Genomic DNA, 18,961 nt, shown 5'->3' on the forward strand with positions numbered 1-18,961 from the left:
TGGGCTCTGCAGGGGAGGGGGGCATTTAACTGGAAGGGAATGGAGGTTCCCTGCAGAGGAATCTGCACTGAGGCAGTTGGTCGCTGCTCTGGGGTTCTTGTGCACACAAGGGAACCGTGTTTTCAGAAGTCAGCCTTGGAGCCGCATAGGGTGTGGCTGGAGAGGGTGGTGGGGATGGTAGGCAGGAAGACCTGGGTATATACCCCGCCTCCACCGACCCTTGTGCCCCCAGAGGAGGGGTTAAACTCCTGGGAGCCTGAGTTCCCTCACCAGCAGTCTGCCGTTCATTTATTGAGTGCCTTCTGCACGCCAGGGGTTACACTGGGTGCTGGGGTACAAGAATAGACCCCGCCTGTTCCCTCAAGAAGTTCTGACCTCAGAAGGGAAACCCTCACAAAAGCAGGAGTGTGGGGTGACAGGAACCCTGCTCTGTGCAGACAGAGCATCAGAATCTGCCCCTGCCCCTCCCATCCAGACACTGGAGAAACCCCACTCCCTGAAATACGTGTGAACCATAGTACAGGCGCACAGGGGGCCATCGACTTAGAAGGGGCTTTAAGATCCTGAAGGCAGTTAAGATCACGAGGGGAGAAGGACAAGGGGCTCCGACAGACTGGGGTGGCGTGGTCCCCCCTCCCTAGTCGGCTGTGAACACCGCGCTGTGGTCGGGCAGCTCCCCGAGGGCTCCGTTAGAGACGGGCTGCAGGCTCGTGTTGCCTCCCTGGTGTCTGATATGAGACGCATGTGCCTTGAGCAGGTGTGTCTGCCTCCTCCAGGTCCTCTCCCCAACCCCAGAGACACCCCTGGAAAGACCACAGAGCAGTGTGACACAGCACAGGGCAGGGGTGGCCGCATGGCACACACACATGCACACACACAGCAGGCACCCTGGGAGGTGTGCCCTGAGCGAGCGGCAGGGCTGGAGGGAAGGGCGGAGGAGAGCTGGGGCCTGGTGTGCAGAGCGGGGGCACCCGGCCCTGGGTAGACAGGTGTCTGCAGGGCGCTTGCAATGTGGCCTGTCCAGAGGGATGGGCTGGGGACTGTAAGATGCACTTAGGTCACAAAGACTTGGTACAAAGTAAGGAATAGGAACTGTCTCACTTTTAAAAAGTTACAAATAATTTTCAAAAATCTCATTTTTAAAAACAGCTTTTTCAGTTTAGAAATAGACCTGTCCCTGAGAGTGAAGTGACTGGAAATTCCAGCTGGTAGGTCCTTGAAAGAATCATCGGGGCTCTCCCTCCGGCATCACCGTCCGGCTAGCCTTCCTCCTCCTGCCCCCACTGCAGCTCCTCCCCTGACTTCCTTTCCCATTAATTCTCCCAGTAACCTGGGATTTTCTGAACCGGGTGGACTTTATCCTCTCTGTTGCCCGCTCGTCACCTGGACCTGCATGTCCTTGAATATCACACCCCCGTCCCCACCCGCCAGCCGTCTGTCTGAAGGAGAACCGTGGTGCCTTCTGTTTCAGTGACCCACCTCCCACAACTGGTGGTCTGCCCACACCCCCTACCTGCTTCAAGCTGTGGCCAAGTTGCTCTTGTGTGTCCCAGCACACCAACATGGATGTCCTCTCCTCAGTGACTACTGTTAGTGAGTCCCAACTAGAATCAAGGATGCTACGGACTTGACACACATTATCTCATCTAATTCTCCAAAAAGAAAGAGACTACTGTTTACAACAGAAGGACTGGAGCTCAGGGAGATGGGGTGCCTGGTTGGGCTCCCTGCCTGGAGAGGGGCAGGCTTGAATTCAGACTCTTAACACCTGATCTCTGTCTGCAGTGCCAGGGACCCATCACTCCCCTGCCCAGGCCCCTCCTTGCTCTCCAGTCCCTCTTTGTTCGAGGTCCTGGTGTCCAAGTGCAGCTACATGTGTCCACAGTCAGGAGCCAGGCCCCTCTCCCAGGAGACCCTGTCCTTCTCACAGGGACGTTTGGTGACAGATGAGCCTTGGCAAGGAGCTCACCATCGTGAAAGGAGATAGGAGTGGCCAGGTGGTCCATCCTGAATGCTGCCCCCATCCTCAGAAGGTGCTGGGTAATTCTTAATTGTGACACGTGAGCCCTGGCCTTTGCTGTGTGGACGACTAGGAAGCCCAGCTGCTTGGCTCCACTTAGGATACCCTCAGCACCTCCTGATTCAACAGCACACACTGTGCCTTGCAGGGAAACATGGCAACGGGCTTAAAAATATATATATATAAATTTTCAACTTTGTTTTCCTCCTCAAGCTTATTTAGAAACACTGCATCTTTTGCATCCACTTTGGAGCACAAATTTCCAAGTACGTCACATGTTGTTTGCTCAGTATCCTGACTCAGGGAATAACCCTGCACGTCCCATCTGCAGTGGTCTCTGAAGTGTCCCCTTCCCACTGACTGGGACACGAAGCGCTGGCTCCTCCTCGTGTCAGCTGCTATCTTTGGATTATAATAGCTCAGTAGACATTTTCTAATGGTTTCTTACTCTGGGTAGGACAAAAAATGACAACTTTCCCACGAGGGCGCATTCTCAGGGCTCACAGGTTATATCCTTATATTTTTGCCATTAGCTGCATCCTTTAAACCACACCGTTGCTCTCTCTCTCTCAGTTTCTTCCGATGGAGGTGCGGAGCCGTCTGCCCTAGTGGATGACAACGGCAGCGAGGAGGACTTCAGCTACGAGGACCTGTGTCGGGCCAACCCCCGATACCTGCAGCCGGGTGGGGAGCAGCTGGCCATCAATGAGGTACTGGGGTCCATTCCACACGGTGGTGGCCAGTGTGCCTGGGCCCAGAATCCACTCCTACTTGTCTCTCTGGTTATTTCTTAGTGAATGTATTCTAACACGAACTCCAGTTAGGCATTTTCAAGGGTGATTTATGTGATTAAGTATTGCAGACAACCGAAGCTGTCCCTCCCAGTCAGCAGACTGTCATGCCGCCTGGAGAGGGCTTCCTGGTCCAGGCAGTGCCCTGCCTACCTTTATAAAGGTCTCACAGCCCTTGTGGGCAGCGAGCGTTAGTTACTGCCCACGTTTTGGCAAACTCTCGGAGACTAAGAGGCTGAGCGACCTACTAGGGTGACAGAGCAGAAGTGAAGCATGCCTTTCTCTGAGCTTCTTTCTGCTCCTCTGCATCGTTAGCCCTTTTTTACAGAAGTCTTTGCAGCAGCCCCTCTAGCCCTGGGAGCCCATTTGGAGGCTCAGAAACCCCCTAGGGGGGTGAACAGTCCAGACAGTCTCACTTGTTGGGTGACTGACTTATGGATTGAGTGGGCTCAGGGGTTCCTTTAAGAGCACGTGAAGGTGCCCCCCGGGTTCTTTCCCCCGTTGTGTCTTGTGACATCAGGTGCTTGAGCATCATCCTTGGGGGCCAGGGGGCTCAGGGTCCCCAAGCTCGGTGCTGAGCGCCCACCTCTCCATTCCAGCTGATCGGCGATGGCAGCGTGGTCTGCGCAGAGGCCCTGTGGGACCACGTGACCATGGACGAACAGGAGCTGGGCTTCAAGGCGGGGGACGTCATCCAGGTCCTGGAGGCTTCGCACAAGGACTGGTGGTGGGGCCGCAGCGCAGACAGGGAGGCATGGTTCCCAGCCAGCTTCGTTCGGGTGAGTGTCCTGTTTCCAGCGGCGGGGCGGGTCAGGGGCAGTGCCAGGGCCGCTCTTTCCTTATCACCCATTGAACCAGACCTCTCTGCGGTCAGGGTGGGTGGTGGAGCAGTGTCCACGGGGGTCAGCTGGGCAGCTGGTGTCGCTGCTGCGTTTGCGATGCTCGGCTGGGCACCTGCGGGCTCAGGATCCCTGCCGCCCTCCTGACCGTCCTGGGGAGTGGAAACCAGGGGACCCAGGCCCGGTGCCGCCCCACTGACTGTTCTCCGCGTGTGGCCGCAGCTGCGCGTCAACCAGGAGGAGCTGTCGGAGGGCTCCAGCGGCAGCCCCGGCGAAGAGCAGGAGGAGGACACGGGTAGGGCCCGCCACAAGCACCCAGAGAGCAAGCAGCAGATGCGGGCCAACGTGGTCCAGGAGATCATGGACACCGAGCGCGTGTACATCAAGCACCTACGGGACATCTGTGAGGTGGGCCTGGCGGCGACGCCGTGCAGCAGCCCCTGCCCCTGCCCCTGGCCCCTCCCCCTGGCTCCTCACCTGTGCCCCGCCCCTTACCTGGCCCCGCCCTTACCCGTGGCTCCTCCCCTGTCCCGCGGCCCCTCCCCTTACCCGCGGCCCCTCCCTCCCGGCTCAGGTGTTTCCAGAGCCCCGCCCTCCCCCACCTCGCCCAGCACCCCGGGCAGTGTGGACGGCTCGCCGTCCTCAGGGTTCAGTGCCGCCACCCTGAGCCTCGGTCAGAGCGAGTGACCGTCCTGGGAGGCGCACCTTTGAGACCCTCTTGACCCCCTCTGAAGCCCCGCGGGGTCCGTCTCACCCAGATGCAGACAGGGACACAAATATCCTCTGGTGACACCCCGACTCTTTCCTACGTTGTTCGGGATCCCGTTGGCAACAGTCTCCCCCCGCCCCCCGCCACCATGGTATTTCCCGTTTTTGTGGATTCTGTACAGTGGTGCGCTAGACTGTCCTGTGCCCACTCTGGTCACTCAAGCCTCCTGGCCATGAATGCAGACCCTGCACTTTGCGGTCAGCTGAGAGAGCCCAGCAGGAAGCAGGCCAAGTGCGCCTCCCTCTGTGGGGTTGGCTTCACCCCCAGATAAGGACCCCCAGCCTTTGGCTTCTGTGTCTTGTTCCCTGGGAACCCGCGCTTGAGGGAGCGAAGCCTCATTTTAGGGGAACAGCCCCTGCTGATGACTGCTGAGCACGGCCATGCCCTTCGACCGGGGTAAGCTGACCTCACAGCACTCTCGGCTGGTCCATGCGCCCGGAGGGCAGATGAGGAAGCCCAGGTGCCCACGAGTAAGCAGGTTTGGAATGTAAACCAGACCCGCTACCCTCCAGCCTGTGGTCTGTTCTGCCGTAGTCAGTTCAGTCTGTGCAATTACACGGTGCCCACTTGGGGACAACTGTAGGTGTTCCACGGCCTTTCCATCCTAATGCCATTCCTACCCCTAATGCCATTCCTACCCGCGTGCATCCAGGGTGTAGAGAATTAGTGGTGCTGTCATCAGTGCAGCCTCAGGTTGGAGATATCCAGGTTTGTGTCGTTTTTCTCCAAAAAGCGGGTGCCGGTGGAGCCCGGCTAAACCATCCTTGGCCCTGGACTGTGACAGGGAACAGTCAGCGACGTGCTGGGCAGGCCTTTTTGGCTGTGATGTGGAGTTAAGGATGGGAGCCCGGGCATTTTAGGAGTTTAGAGAAAGTATGGCAGGACCAATTTCTGAGCTCTAATGTTTGAAACCAAGCCACCTGTTTCATGAGTATAATATGGAAGCTTTCTGTGGTTTCTTGAATTATAAATCCAACCACACTTACATTTTCTTTTTCCTTTTGTCTTTAACATATTTAGGGCACATCTTAGCTGTGGGAGTATAATTAGCCCATCAGGGACCCCCTTAGGTTAATATAATTTTCTCTAGTTAAAATTCACTCTAGGGCTTCCCTGGTGGCTCAGTGATAAAGAATCCACCTGTCAATGCAGGCGACATGGGTTCATTCCCTGGGCTGGGAAGATCCCACGTGCTTCAGAGCAACTTAGCCCCTGCACCTCAACTACTGAAGCCCACACACCTGGAGCCTGTGCTCTGCCATAAGAGAAGCCACTGCAATGAGAAGTCTGCACGCCATGACTAGAGAGTAGCCCCCACTCGCCGCAACTAGAGAAAAGCTTGTACAGCAAAGACCCAGAACAGCCAAAACTAAAAAATAAATTGTACATATATATTTTTTTAAAAAGCCCACTCTTAAGACCATGTCTCTGGGCCCCCAAAAGCAGTATGATTGAAATAATTTCTGTGAATTCTAGATTCATAAAAAAGAGTTTGCTTTCCTGTGTTGTAGGGCTACATTAGACAGTGTCGCAAGCACACGGCAATGTTCTCGGTTGCACAACTGGCCACCATTTTCGGAAACATTGAAGACATTTACAGATTCCAAAGAAAGTTCTTGAAAGACCTTGAGAAGCAGTACAATAAAGAGGAACCTCACCTGAGTGAAATAGGGTCCTGCTTCCTTCAGCACGTACGTCACCTTTTACTTCTTATTAATAACGTCACATTGAGTTAAGTAATTTAGAAATGTTTCCCTGCGAAGAAGAGGGGTCCCTTTCTATTTCTTTGTTTGATTAACTTCCCATAGGATGGAGGCGTCACTTGCAAATTAAGTTGATTAGTTTATATGGTTCATCTTGACCTAAATACCCCAGGTCTATATTTTTTTCAAAATCTTCTCACTTCTCTGGGGTTTGGAGTTAGTGGAGTAACTACTTAGAGGTGGCTGGAAGGGGCCCCCAGGGAGTCCGGGTTGGGGGGCGGCGGGGAGGAGGTGGGTACGTGGACAGCAGGTTCAGCCCAGGAAGGAGGCCTGTGACCCTGAGGCAGGGCTCTGCGTCCCCCTGGTCACCGGGAGAAACCCACCAGAGGGCAGGAGGCAGCCAGGGCAGAAACCAACGCCTCCCCCTTGTCCCGGGTGACGTGGAGGGTGCCACCCCCCAGGGAGGACTATGCCCCTGCCACACTCTCTGGGAGGTCCGTGGAAGGAGCGGGTTTTGGGGAGGCGGGATGCTGTGTCCTCTGCAGCCTCCCCCTCCACCCCTCCACCCCTTCCTGCTCGGAGGAGTCGGCGCCACGGGCTCCCCTGTCCGGGATGGGGGTGGAGGGACTGGTGTTTTCAGCGCTTGCGGAGCCTTGAGCTCCCGAGCTGACACGGCTCCACGCCCTCCGCAGCAAGAGGGCTTCGCCATCTACTCAGAGTATTGCAACAACCACCCGGGCGCCTGCGCGGAGCTGGCGGGCCTGATGCAGCAGCGCCGCTACCGGCACTTCTTCGAGGCCTGCCGGTTGCTCCAGCAAATGATCGACATCGCGCTGGACGGCTTCCTGCTGACGCCCGTGCAGAAGATCTGCAAGTACCCGCTGCAGCTGGCCGAGCTGCTCAAGTACACCGCGCCGGAGCACAGGTGGGGGGGCAGAAACCCGGAAGTGGAGAGCCGCCTGCGTCATACTGTTATTACCTAGTGGAATCAGAGTACCATTATAGAGGGGGAGGACACACAGGACCCCTTAAGGAGCAGGCAGTTTCCAGGGCGTGTTGAGTAGGGGCCACGGCTTCCTGAGGTCCTGCTGGGCTCCCCCCCACCCCCGTTCTGGTGCAGTGCAGTGCTTGCTCTGTCCCCAGCCCGCCCACCCTGTCCCTCTGGCTCTGCGCACAGGGTTTCTGGTTGTGGTTACTGAACTCTCCACCTCCCTTTGGGGCTTATTTGTGAATTCTCCTGAAGGACCCCCCCCCCCCCAAATTATCCTTTGCTTACGAATAGCAGCTTGTCGTTTTCCAGAACCATGTCTGATCTTGCTGTGATTGGATGTCAGCTGTCTTCCTTTCGGTCAGCTCTGGAACATGGGTGAGGGTCTCCCCCATAGGCCTGGCTGCTTGGCGCCCTTTGCTGACAGCAATTATCCCTTGATGAGTTTTCAGCAGCCTACAGCTGGGGGCCAGTGGGGACGCGGCTGTCGTCCAGCAGTATTTTAGGATAACGCTTCTGTGTTTGTGAAAACCAAACCTTGTCCCTGACATCCGTGTCACAGCACAAGGCCTTCCCTCCGCCTGCCGCCCTTGGAAGGACAGGGGTCCATTGGGAAGAGGGAGCCGGGAGAGGACAGTGCCTGGAGGAATTTGCTGTAGCAGACCACCAACTCTGCTTAACATCTGTCTATTGCCCTGAGAACAGTAGATTCTCCAGGCAGCGCCCACCCTGCAGGGTGCAGGGGACAGGTCATTCTTCTGTCCTCAGCCGCTGGACTCCTGCAGAGAGACGGGCCTGGGAAACAGGGCTTTTCACAATTAGATGGAAGGTAGAAGGGAAGAGCAGGGTCGCTTAACGACATGCCCAGACAATGATGTTAGTTTAAAGAATCAAGATGAAAGGACTAAGAGAAAGGAGTTTGTTGAAAAAAATTAAAAAGAAGCTGTTATTTTTTTTTTCTTTTTCTGATGGGAAAATCAGAAAACTTCAATTAAAAAAAAAATACCAAAGTCAGGCAAGTCACAAATTTGAAGAAATCTGTTTGAAGAGAATAAAAAGACGTCATGATGAGGAACCAGAAAAAATAAAAATGCAACTTAAGAAGCAGAACATCTTGAAAGATGGGAAAGCTATACCAGGGGTGCACTCATCACCCTTCAGCACTTAATTTTTCTCTTTTTAAGGGCATTTTTCACTATGAAGCATTTGCATACTTTGTTTCACCAAAAAAAAAAATCATTTTAAAAGGAAATGACAAAAGGCCATTTCCTCATCTGAAGTAAAACAAACCAAAATATTTAAAAATACCATTACATTCTGCCTCTTTTCTGGAATTGTACAGAAAAAATTTGTAGAAAAACAGTAATTTTGCATACTTTTCCTTATTGCTGGAGCCGTCTCTTGGGGTTTGCAACCCCCGTGCGCCACTTGGTTCTTCTTTTCTGCTCTGCTTCTGTCTGAAGACGGTGGGGTCTGATCTGCCTGGAGATGGGGGTGGGGTGGTTGTTCATTTGCTAAGTCATGCCTGACTCTGGGAACAGAGGAACTGCAGCGCGCCAGGTTCCTCTGTCCTCCACTATTTCCAGGAATTTGCTTAAATTCCTGTCCATTGTCGGTGATGCCATCCAACCGTCTCATTCTCTGCCGCCCCCTTCTCCTTTTGCTTTCAGTCTTTCCCAGCATCAGGGTCTTTTCCAGTGAGTCAGCTCTTTGCATCAGGTGACCAAAGTATTGGAGCTTCAGTGGGGTGGGGAGTGTTTAGTAAACAGCAGAGTCTGCTCCCAAGGCTTTTTCCCTGTTGTGAAGGACTGCAGTCCAGTCCACCCAAGACCCTGGGGCTGTGTCTGTCCTGGAAGACACAGGGAAGTGCTGGGGGAAAGACTTAGCTCTTAGCCAGGCGACTGCTTTCCACATCTCCGAAGTGTTGGTGATGGGCAGGGAGGCCTGCTGCAGTCTATGGTGTCACAAAGAGTCGGACAGGACTGAGTGACTGAACTGAACTGGAAGTGTTAATGCAGAACGAGACCTGCATGTAAACCTTTCTGGCCCCAGGCAGGCTCTCCTGCAGCCTGTGTGCAGACCAGAGCCTCTGTTTTCCTGGTGTCTCCAGGGTCTAAGGGGCTGCTGGGCAGGGGGATGTGGCAGTTTTGTTGACTACAGTGTGGAAAGCACCAGAAATGAAGGTGCTCGGACACAGGAACTGTCGGTCAGCATTTACACAACTCACTCGTGTCCTCCCATGTAAGACGAGGCTCAGCCAATCACTCCTGGAATGAGTACTGACCGTCACAGAACTTTACAGGGAAAACAAGCTCTGTGTGGACCAGAGCCAAAACAGAGGCCTGTCCCTTATTTGTTAATGAAAATCACCCCTCATCACTGTGGCTAAAACTTATTTCTTGTGGCCTTTGCTTTCATTCACTGTGGTTTCTGGGAAACGATTGATGACATTCTTATTCCAGAAAACTCTGCTGGCATTTGGTCTGCTCCCTTAGCCTAGGCGGACTGTAGCCTACTCACGGAGGAACAATGGCTGTTGTTTAGAGGCCGTCCTGTCTAGGCTGTCAGTATACAATCAAGGGTGGAGCGTGTTGCTTCTTGTGTCCTCGTTTGCCTGTCGCCTGTTACGTGGTTAAAAGTAACCCCTTACTTTGCAGTGATTACGACAACATAAAGGCAGCGTACGAGGCCATGAAGAATGTCGCCTGCCTGATCAATGAGCGGAAACGCAAGCTGGAAAGCATAGACAAGATCGCGCGGTGGCAGGTGTCCATCGTGGGCTGGGAGGCAAGTTGGAGCCCATGGCCCTCAGCACCGAACGCCCCTTCACCCCCTGCCTGTGGTCCCCTGGTGGGATGACGCACTTCACAACCTGTGATAGGTTCCCTCTGCCCATGGCTTCCGTGGTGTGATGTTTTGATTCATGCTGTTGAAGTTAGCAGTCAGATGCTTGACCCTCCACCTCCACTGGGAAGTACTCTGAAGAGCGTCTTCAGAGTACCCAATAATCAGTTTATTGGGTACATCCTTTTTCCCTCCTGCCTGATGGGCTCCATGAGGGCGGCTGGAGCGTGCCCACAGAGCAGCAGGTTGTGTGGAAGTGGGAGTGCGTGTCCCCTGTGACCTGGGCGAGAGGGATGCTCCATCTGTAAGGCGGGGGTCAGGCAGGAGAGGAGTTTCCTGCAGGGCTGGTGAGGGCTGTGTGAGGCGGTGCAGGGCAGCACTGACACACAGCCTGAGTGGTGGTCCAGCGTGTGCACACACACATATGCACACACACACACATGCACACACACACACATACACGCACGCTTTTATTTATAAAAACAACAGTGACAGCAGCTAGAGCTTGTACTTGTATTGGATTCACACATGCCTGGCTCTGGTCTAAGCCGTTTAAATATATGAACTCATTTAAGCCTCTCAACAGTCCTAGGGAGTAGGAACTATTATTACCCCATTTAACAGACGGGGAAACTGAGGCACAGAAAGGTGAGGGAGCAGAATGGGCCCCTGGCCATCACCAAGGACAAGCCCATGACGTGCAGACGACTGAGATCCAGCAGGGGGCGTCCTGCCTCTGATCAGCTGTCAGAACTCACTCTCCCCAAGCAGTGAGGAAGTGGAACTTTTTTAACTAAAGCGGGTGACAGCAGTGAGCACTGAGAGAAATACTATTTCAAGGTGCTCACATTCCCTGGGTCTCAGCCTCCTGTTCTGTGAGTGAGGAAGTTGGGGCACAGAATCCCTGCAGGCTAGTATTTCACAGTCAGGATCCTTTGCCTCCAAAAATACTGTATAACTGGGATCAAGGGAGAATAAAATGTTAAAGGCCAGTATCATAGCAAATAGCATAAAGTTATGTTGGGTTAGATCCAACTTAAATACTACAGAAGTGTGTTTTTCCTCTTGCCCTTGCACTCTGACGTCTCGGGGATCATTTGTTGTCTGAAGCTTACCAGTTTCTTGCTGGCATCGTGCCATCTGGCTTTTTGTCTCCGGGGCCCTGAGCTGGTTATGCAGGGAGCTGCTGCCTGACTCAGAAGCTCCCTGCCTGCAGCCTAAGCGCCCAGCCGCAGGGGGCCCCCGCGCTCTCAGGGTCCGTCTAGGCCCGCTGCCCTTTCGGCTCCCGGTGGGGTCCCTCCACCCAGCATTTTTCACCAGGTCTCTCTGATAGAGGGACCCCTTAGGTGATACACGGGCTCGCTCACATTTTCTCATGGAGTCTAAAAGATAAGAAATTCCCCACCTGAGGAGGCTGTCAGCGAGATCTGACCAGCCTTTGGGGGCCTGCCCCACATGTGGGCCCCATGTACCTGGCCGCCTGAGGAGGGTTCCTGCCAGGGTCCCCCTGTACCCCCGGCACCTGGAGGAGACCTCCCCTTGGGTGACCTCGGATGTGCTTGCACCCCTGCCCCCAGGGCCAGGACCTCCTGGAGCGCAGCTCGGAGCTGATCCACTCTGGGGAGCTGACCAGCGTCACACGGCAGGGCAAGAGCCAGCAGCGCACCTTCTTCCTGTTCGACCACCAGCTGGTGTTCTGCAAGAAGGACCTGCTGCGCAGGGACGTGCTCTACTACCGCGGCCGCGCCGACACGGATGCCGTGGAGCTGGTGGACCTGGAAGACGGCCGCGACGGCGCCCGCGGGCCAGGCCTTAGGAACGCCTTCAGGCTGGCCAGCCGCACGGGCGACGAGGTGCACCTGTTCTGCGCCAGGAAGCCCGAAGACAAGGCGCGGTGGCTGCAGGCCTTCAGGGACGAGCGCCGGCGGGTGCAGGAGGACCGGGCGCTGGGTGAGCCTGGAGCCCCGCTCACCCCCACGGGGAGGAGGCCGGGGAGCCATCCGCAGGTCCTCCTGTTCCCGAACCTACTGACGGGATCGACAGGGCAAGGTGCTGTGGGTCCAGTGTTTGTTTCACAGATGAGGAAACTGAGGCCCAGGGCCCCGCCCACTCTTAGCTTAGAGCACGGCTGGTGGAGTTTTTAACACACACCGCCACCTCCCCCCCCACCACAGGGAGCCTGACGTCTGCTCTCCAGCTCTGCTCTGCACATCACACACGGTGCATCCACCTCACTTCCCTGTCTGTCCCGGCCCAGCAGCCCCCTCCCCGCCCCAGAGCTCAGGGCCGCTAGGGCAGCCTTGCTTCCTGCCCAGCCCCCTCCTGTCTTTCAGCTCCCACTCCCCTAGGCTGGAGCTGCCAGGCCTGGTATTTACGACACCCCAGCCCCCTACACCCAGGTCTCCAAGCCCAGCCCAGAGCTACCCCCAGGCATGGCAGGGGTCTGAGCACAGACGGCCATATGGAGACAAGGCCTGGGCCCCGGAGACGGTGGGGTGTAGGGTGGCGTCTGCAGCCTACGGGCCCCAGACCTCAGGGGCTGAGGTTGGCCCTGCTATGAGGGGAGCTTGCCTGGAAACCAGGAGGGGCTTCAGCAGCCTCCCCTGACTCACACAAGTCCACCACGGAGACTCTCACCCATGGGAGGCCTCCCAGGTCTCACCAGTCAGGCAGAGCAGTGACTGCTTCTCAGCTTTGCCCCAGTCGGGCCTGACCGTACCCCTCTTGGCACAGCCATGCTTCCCTGTAGCTGGGGCTTGGGCGACAGGGATAGGTGGGCGAGCAGATGAGGGGGAGGAGTGAATGTGTCCTCCAGGGGCCGGCAGGCCTGTGGCCCGGGCACGTGTGGGGTGATATAGGCACCCCGGCCTTGCCTAGCCTGTCGTGTATGTTCAGTGTCTCCTACTTGGACGCATCCTGGCATCATGAACCAGGCAGGCGTGGAGAGCGGGAAGGAGGTGGAGGGCCGGGCAGGTCTGGGGCCCGGAGCCTGGAGGGGACCCTAGGGCCTGTCAGGACAGGGGTCAGGTGTGTTGAGGGGCCAAGGCCCAGGACATTCTACCTTTCCACAAGGTAGAGGGGGTCCCGGCAGTGGGTCCAGGCCGGCCAGCTGCACAGGCAGAGCCCAGGTCTCTGGCTTCAGGGTGGAGGGCCTGCCCAGAACAACACGGCCACGCGGCCCCGCTCAGCCTTGCCCTTGGCCCTTGTCCACGTGGTCTGCAGTAGGGGTGCAGGAGCCAGCACCCCTGGCTCAGATGTCACCTCTGCTTGGGGTGAAGCCAAGCTTTCACAAGGCCTGTGGCTTGGCCTCCCCCAGCACCCTCCTTGTGGGGGGACAGTGAGGGAGGCCCTGTGTGTCTGTCCATCTGGGTTTACACAAGTGGTTGGTCTGCATGGGGTCCCGGTGTGGGAAATGGTGGTGTGCCCGTCCAGATGATAGCCCTCCTCCTTGTCTGCCCTCTTCGGCCCCTTCTGCCTCCTTAACAGTTGAGGCTCTCTGCTTTGGTTGTAGAGAGGACCTCAGGGTTAACGTGGGTTTGGTGCAAGTTTTATCCTGAAGTGTCTTCATGAGTTTTGAATATACACCACATTTGTGTCTAAATCCAGGAATGGAAATTTCAGAAAATCAGAAGAAACTCGCCATGTTAAATGCTCAAAAGGCAGCACACGGAAAGTCAAAAGGTGAGTTTCGCAGACGGTTTCATCTCCTCAGTGTGTGTCAGCGTTGGAATTAAAATGGGGAGAAATGCCCAAGGTTGTGACGTGTGACCCACTCTGAGTGGAGGAGACAAGTGTGAGTTAAAAAGAATGACAGATGAAAGCAATGAACGGTTTAAAACCACCCGCGTTTGGTTTTGAACAGACTTCAGTGCGTGCTCCCGTGTGCAGAGGCGTCTGTAAGATGGTTTAAACTTGGGGCGGGGGGCTTGTAGGCCCCCAGCTCTGCCCCCTGAGCCTGCAGGGGCATGGGTGGCAAGAGAGGGATTCTCCACAGGGAAGCCAGCTGGGAGGAGCGCTAAGGTTTCCCGGGTTGCCCAGCTTGCCCCTTCCCCGAGTTCCCTCGTGTCGCTCTCTCTCTCCTGCTGGGGGACAAGGGAGGCCTGTGGCCAGAGCCCGTCTTCCAGAACCCCTGCTCTGTCCTCCTCTCATGCTGACCATCACAGTCAGCTTGTGGTCTTGTAGCTAATTTATTATACCTCAGCTCAGTTGGTAAAGAATCCGCCTGCAAGGCAGGAGACCCCGGTTAGATTCCTGGGTGGGGAAGATCCGCTGGAGAAGAAGGGATAGGCTACCCACTCCAGTGTTCTTGGGCTTCCCTTGTGGCTCAGCTGGTAAAGAATCCGCCTACAGTGTGGGCGACCTGGGTTCAATCCCTGGGTTGGGAAGACCCCTGGAGAAGGGAACGGCTACCCATTCCATTATTCGGGCCTGGAGAATTCCATAGACTGTATCATCCACTGGGTCGCAAAGAGTCGGACACGACTGAGCGACTTTGACTTCACTTCACTATCGACCCCCGGTGCGCAGGTTTAAAATTCTGGCTCTAAAGAAACAGTTCTGGTTATTTTGATGAGGCGTCGGTGCCACCAATTCTAAGCATGTTACTTGCGTTCACCCATAACCCCCACGGTGGGCACTGTACCCTCCGTCTCCGAGACTGGAAAATCGAGGCTCAGAGAAACCCAGTAACTCCTCCAGCCGGTGGTGAGCGGGCTGTGAGCGGACGACACCGGCCTCTCACCGAGCGCGCCTCCCCGCCGCTCCCCCCACACAGCGTCCACTTCCTTCCCCGCCAGTGCCTGGCTTCCAGCTCCTTCCCGGCCTCCAGCTCCTTCCCGGCCTCCAGCTCCTTCCCGGCCTCGGGGCCTCCCGGGGCCGGCCGGGGACGGGGTTTAGGTGAGGCCTCGGAGAGGCCATCTGTGTCCAGCACACAGCATCTGAGTGGGTCTGTTGGGCGGCCGTTGGGGTCCTCCTGGGAAATGTGACTGGAGGTTGGCCAGGAAGCATGGGGGGCTCTTCCCTTTGGGCTGACCTGTGTCCTGAGTGGCTGTCCCTCTGCACCCCCACCCCAGGCTATGGCGGCTGCCCCGCGGCGCCCCCGCTCCAGAGCCTGCGGCCCATCCACCAGCGCCACATCACTGTGCCCAGCAGCCTGCCGCAGCAGCAGGTGTTCGCCCTGGCTGAGCCCAAGAGGAAGCCGTCGCTCTTCTGGCACACCTTCAACAAGCTCGCCCCCTTCAGGAAGTGACGGGGCTGGGGCCCAGGGACCTGGTGCTGAGAGGCCTCCCTGGGGCTCCGCTCTAGCCAAGGACAGGACCTGGCCCCGCCTGGGGAAGCAGAGGCCCGGCTGCCCCTCGGGCTCCTAAGTTACACTGGGCAGAGCCCCAGGAGCATCGCTGATGACGAGCTGGTCCAGGCTTGGGACAGGGCCAAGGGCTCTGTGCTCCCCGAGGAGCAGGAGGAGGAGGATTGGGTCACTGCCCTTCCTGTCTTGAAGGGGTGGGCAGTGCCGGGGCTGTCCCTCTCCTCTAATGTGGGGGAAGGGGTGCTGCAGCCTCGCAGGGGTCCCAGGGTGCCCGGCGACTTCCGAATCCACCTTTTCCATGTTTGGTGGTGGGGAGACCAGTGCGGTGTCTGCATGCAGTCCAGGGTCCGAGGTGCATAGAGACCTGTGTGCCCCAGAGACACCGAGGCTTTCAGGGAGGGGGACCTGCTGCTCCCTGTGTACACAAGTCCCCTCCTATGCGCCACTGCCTGGGCAGAACCCACGAAACTGCTCACACACATATATTTGCAACAGAAAACCCGTTCCCCTTAGTTTGATGATAAAGTGAACGTGCAGACGCAGCAGCTCAAAAAGCACCCAGTGCCTGTCCATCTGTCCTTCCTGACCCAGCAACAGTGACACAGCCGGGCCTTCTGCTGGGAATGCAGGGGACTCCAGGGTCCCACTTCCCCCACGTTCCTCCGTTTGTCACATGAACCCAAGCAGTAGTGCCAGCCGTGTGGTGATGCACACGTCGACAGGTTTCTGAAGATGTGTTTCTTATGAAAGAGACCTGACGAAACAGATCCAGGTCCATAGAGAGCAGTCTTCTCCAGCGAGGGCCATGTGGCAGACACCCGTCTGCAGTCATCCCCCTGCCTTTGTCTCGTCATAAATTTTGATGAAAATACTTGTAAAGGTGCCGGGGGGAGAGCCGCCCGTCCTCCTTGGGTGGGGGTCCAGTCGGGCCCTGGCGTTGTCTGCTTGAGAATCTCTCTGTGATGTTGAAAGCACGGAAGCCCCTCTTTTCTACCAGGCCCCTGCTTGAGCATCAACACACCTGTGCTGTCCTCACGGGGGATACCTGAACCTCCAGGTGTGGTCCCAGAGCCGCCCCCCCAGGGAGATGCTCCCTCTGGGCACCTCGGGCCCCGGATCCCGAATGAAGGCCCCTTCTGTGAGGGGGCTTCCCAGGAGGTGCTGTGGCTCCTCGTGTGTGTTTCCTTTTTGAATAGACGTCTCCATTCTAGTTGCATTTATATAACTGACCTTTTTTTACTAACAAGGCATAATATATTCTCGTGGGGCCCCCCAGCAGAAACTGTAGGCGCTCTGTGCTAAACAGAGTTGTGTGTGTATATGGCAGTTGTGGACGGTTGGGTTGCTTGGTTGGTTGGTTGTTTTTTTAGTAAAAGAGAATTACTTTGAGGAAGTAAGGCAAATCAGTTGCTCATGTTACATTTCCAGTGAGGACTCGGCTCCAGTGCAGAAGCATCCAGCAGGCCTTCTTCTCCCCTGACCTCCCCCAGTTCCCCCAGCTCCCCCATCCCTAGAGCATGGGGACCAAGGGTTGGAGGTGCTGTTGGCAGCCCTGGTCTGTCTCCCGGCCCATCCCCGACTCCTTGCTCCCCTCTCTTCTTTCCCCTGGGGCTTCCCGATGAAGGAGCCATGAGTGCCCCAGGCTGCTCACCCCCCACCCCCCAGCCTGTCTGTACAAGCAGCGGTCACTTGGTCAGATGTCCATCTCAGATGACTCCCGCTTGGGTTTTCAGGTGATCTGAAAAATCACTAAAATACGTTTAAAAGGATGTAGCATCCTTTGACCTCTTTAAATCTGTGTGTCTGCCTTGGGTTTATTAGCAGATGCCTGCAGAATAGATGGGCCAGGGTACTGTTTTCACATTTGCCGAACTTCCTTCTTGATTCCTTGTGTCTCCCGCTTGGAGAGAAAGGGAGTCAAAACAAACAGCCTCCTGTCCAGATTGTGTATGGACTTCTCTGGAAATCTCTCTTTGTCCTACCTTTTTTTTCTTTTTAACCCTACACTGCATAATATGGGTGGACCTGCCTCCCAGAAAGATAAAATAACATTGTGATAAATTTCACTTACTCTGTTACTCAAGTTAAGGTCTCTGCTAACTTTGTTGAGAGACCTGGGAAATGGCCTCAGGTCGAAGCAGCATTCTCGGTTTTGATGAAGCCTAAAATGTAGAATAGTCTTTCAGTAGGTTGTGAGCTATCATAAAGCGGGATATCTCTAAAGCCCTAGCGAAGTACCATCCTTGTCTTTGGCTTGCAAACTGGAAGAAGCAGGCATGATTTGCCAGCCTCTTCCTGGGACTTGTGTGTTTGTTCTCAGCTGATCTGATCTTCACCCCACTCCCCATCCAGTGGACGTTATGTTGTTGGAAACATCTCCGTCATCATCCCCCATCTGCCCACCCCCACCCCACTTCTGAGTATCGCCGTGCCTTTTTATTCATACTTCAGAGGCTGAGCTCCATGCCTGTTCAGAAATCTCCCAGATCCTACATCGTTGCTGTCTAGACACAGAGCAAAAGTGCGTTTAATCCAAAACCTGTTTCACAACAGAAATGTTCGGTAGAAGCCCCAGCCCAGCACTTTATCAGTTGGGAATCTCTACAAGCCCAGACTGCTGGTTCTCGACGCAGATCAACTTGGTTACCCAGCTGGGACACAGCAGCCCAACCACCTGAGCCAGGGAAGAAACTGGAGTGTGTAATGTTTGGGAGAAGAGAAACAAACGTGTCCCTCACCACTGAGTGTCAACAAGTGTGGATCCATGTGGCTTGCTGGCCAGGGATGCTGGGCACACGACAAGCTCAGACTGTCCCAAAGTTGTCCCCATAATAATCTTAACCTACAAATTGTCTTCCTATTAAAATGTCACCTGGCTAATGCTGTTCTCAGGATGTACGCAACAAAGGTGGAATCCAAGAGACTCTGAAAATAACATGTAGAAAACATCTGATCTCGGAAAAAACCTGGAACTTAAAACACTGGACGCACATTTAGTGACAACAAACTTAACATTACCTTCTTTGTTGTTTATTAGGTATCCAGCACGAATTTAGAAGATACTGTAACTGTGATTTAACAATTGGTCTATTTTTTTTTTTGTAAATATCAACAGCCGTCATGTTTGACTTACTTACTTCTCAAGTCTTTCCAGGCCCTGTTCCTTCAATTCTGACTCATCAACATCAAGACGATGTTATCTGTCAAGGTCAAGTGACAGCTTCCCAACTGATGACATAGCTGTTGTCAGCTGACATATGTTGTATAGGATTGTTTGTATGACACGTATGTACTTTCTCTGAAGTTTTTGTAAAAAAAATTTTATTTACAATGTTATTTGAATGATTTCTTGTAAATGCTGTGAATCTATATTTGTTGTTTTGTATCTGTATATTAAAGTTAATTTGTCAAACTGACTGTAGTAATGCATTTGAGTGTGTGTGTGTTGCCTGGTGTGTGTGTGGGCTGTGAGTGTATTATGTATGTGTGTATGGTGTATAGGTGAGTGTATGTGGGTGTGTAGAGTATGTGTGTGTACTGTGACTGTATATGAGTGTGCGTAGTGTGGGTATGTGTGTGGGAGGTGTGGGTGTGGGTGGTAGGGGTGTGTAGTGTGTGTATGCATGTGTGTGTAGTGTATGAGTGTGTATGTAGTGTGTGTATGAGTGGGTGTGTGTAGTGTATGGGGTGGGTGTGGGTGAT

At 55.0% G+C, this 18,961-nt stretch overlaps 1 protein-coding gene across 5 annotated transcripts in view; it reads left to right on the forward strand.

The window, feature by feature from the left end:
* SPATA13 (spermatogenesis associated 13) overlaps positions 1-18,675 on the forward strand; it is a 233,486-nt gene extending 214,811 nt beyond the window's left edge. For all 5 annotated transcript variants that reach the window (XM_070380509.1, XM_070380510.1, XM_070380511.1 and 2 more), the window contains 9 exons: positions 2,594-2,730; positions 3,411-3,590; positions 3,873-4,058; positions 5,931-6,110; positions 6,815-7,047; positions 9,768-9,897; positions 11,532-11,904; positions 13,561-13,635; positions 15,027-18,675. In XM_070380509.1, the coding sequence (XP_070236610.1) occupies positions 2,594-2,730; positions 3,411-3,590; positions 3,873-4,058; positions 5,931-6,110; positions 6,815-7,047; positions 9,768-9,897; positions 11,532-11,904; positions 13,561-13,635; positions 15,027-15,202 (1,670 nt within the window). In that variant the 3' untranslated portion in view covers positions 15,203-18,675. The remainder of the gene's footprint in view (positions 1-2,593; positions 2,731-3,410; positions 3,591-3,872; positions 4,059-5,930; positions 6,111-6,814; positions 7,048-9,767; positions 9,898-11,531; positions 11,905-13,560; positions 13,636-15,026) is intronic.
* The last annotated feature ends 286 nt before the right edge of the window (positions 18,676-18,961 follow it).

Source organism: Bos mutus, chromosome 12, assembly GCF_027580195.1.
Source record: "Bos mutus isolate GX-2022 chromosome 12, NWIPB_WYAK_1.1, whole genome shotgun sequence".
Taxonomy (NCBI): Eukaryota; Metazoa; Chordata; class Mammalia; order Artiodactyla; family Bovidae; genus Bos; species Bos mutus.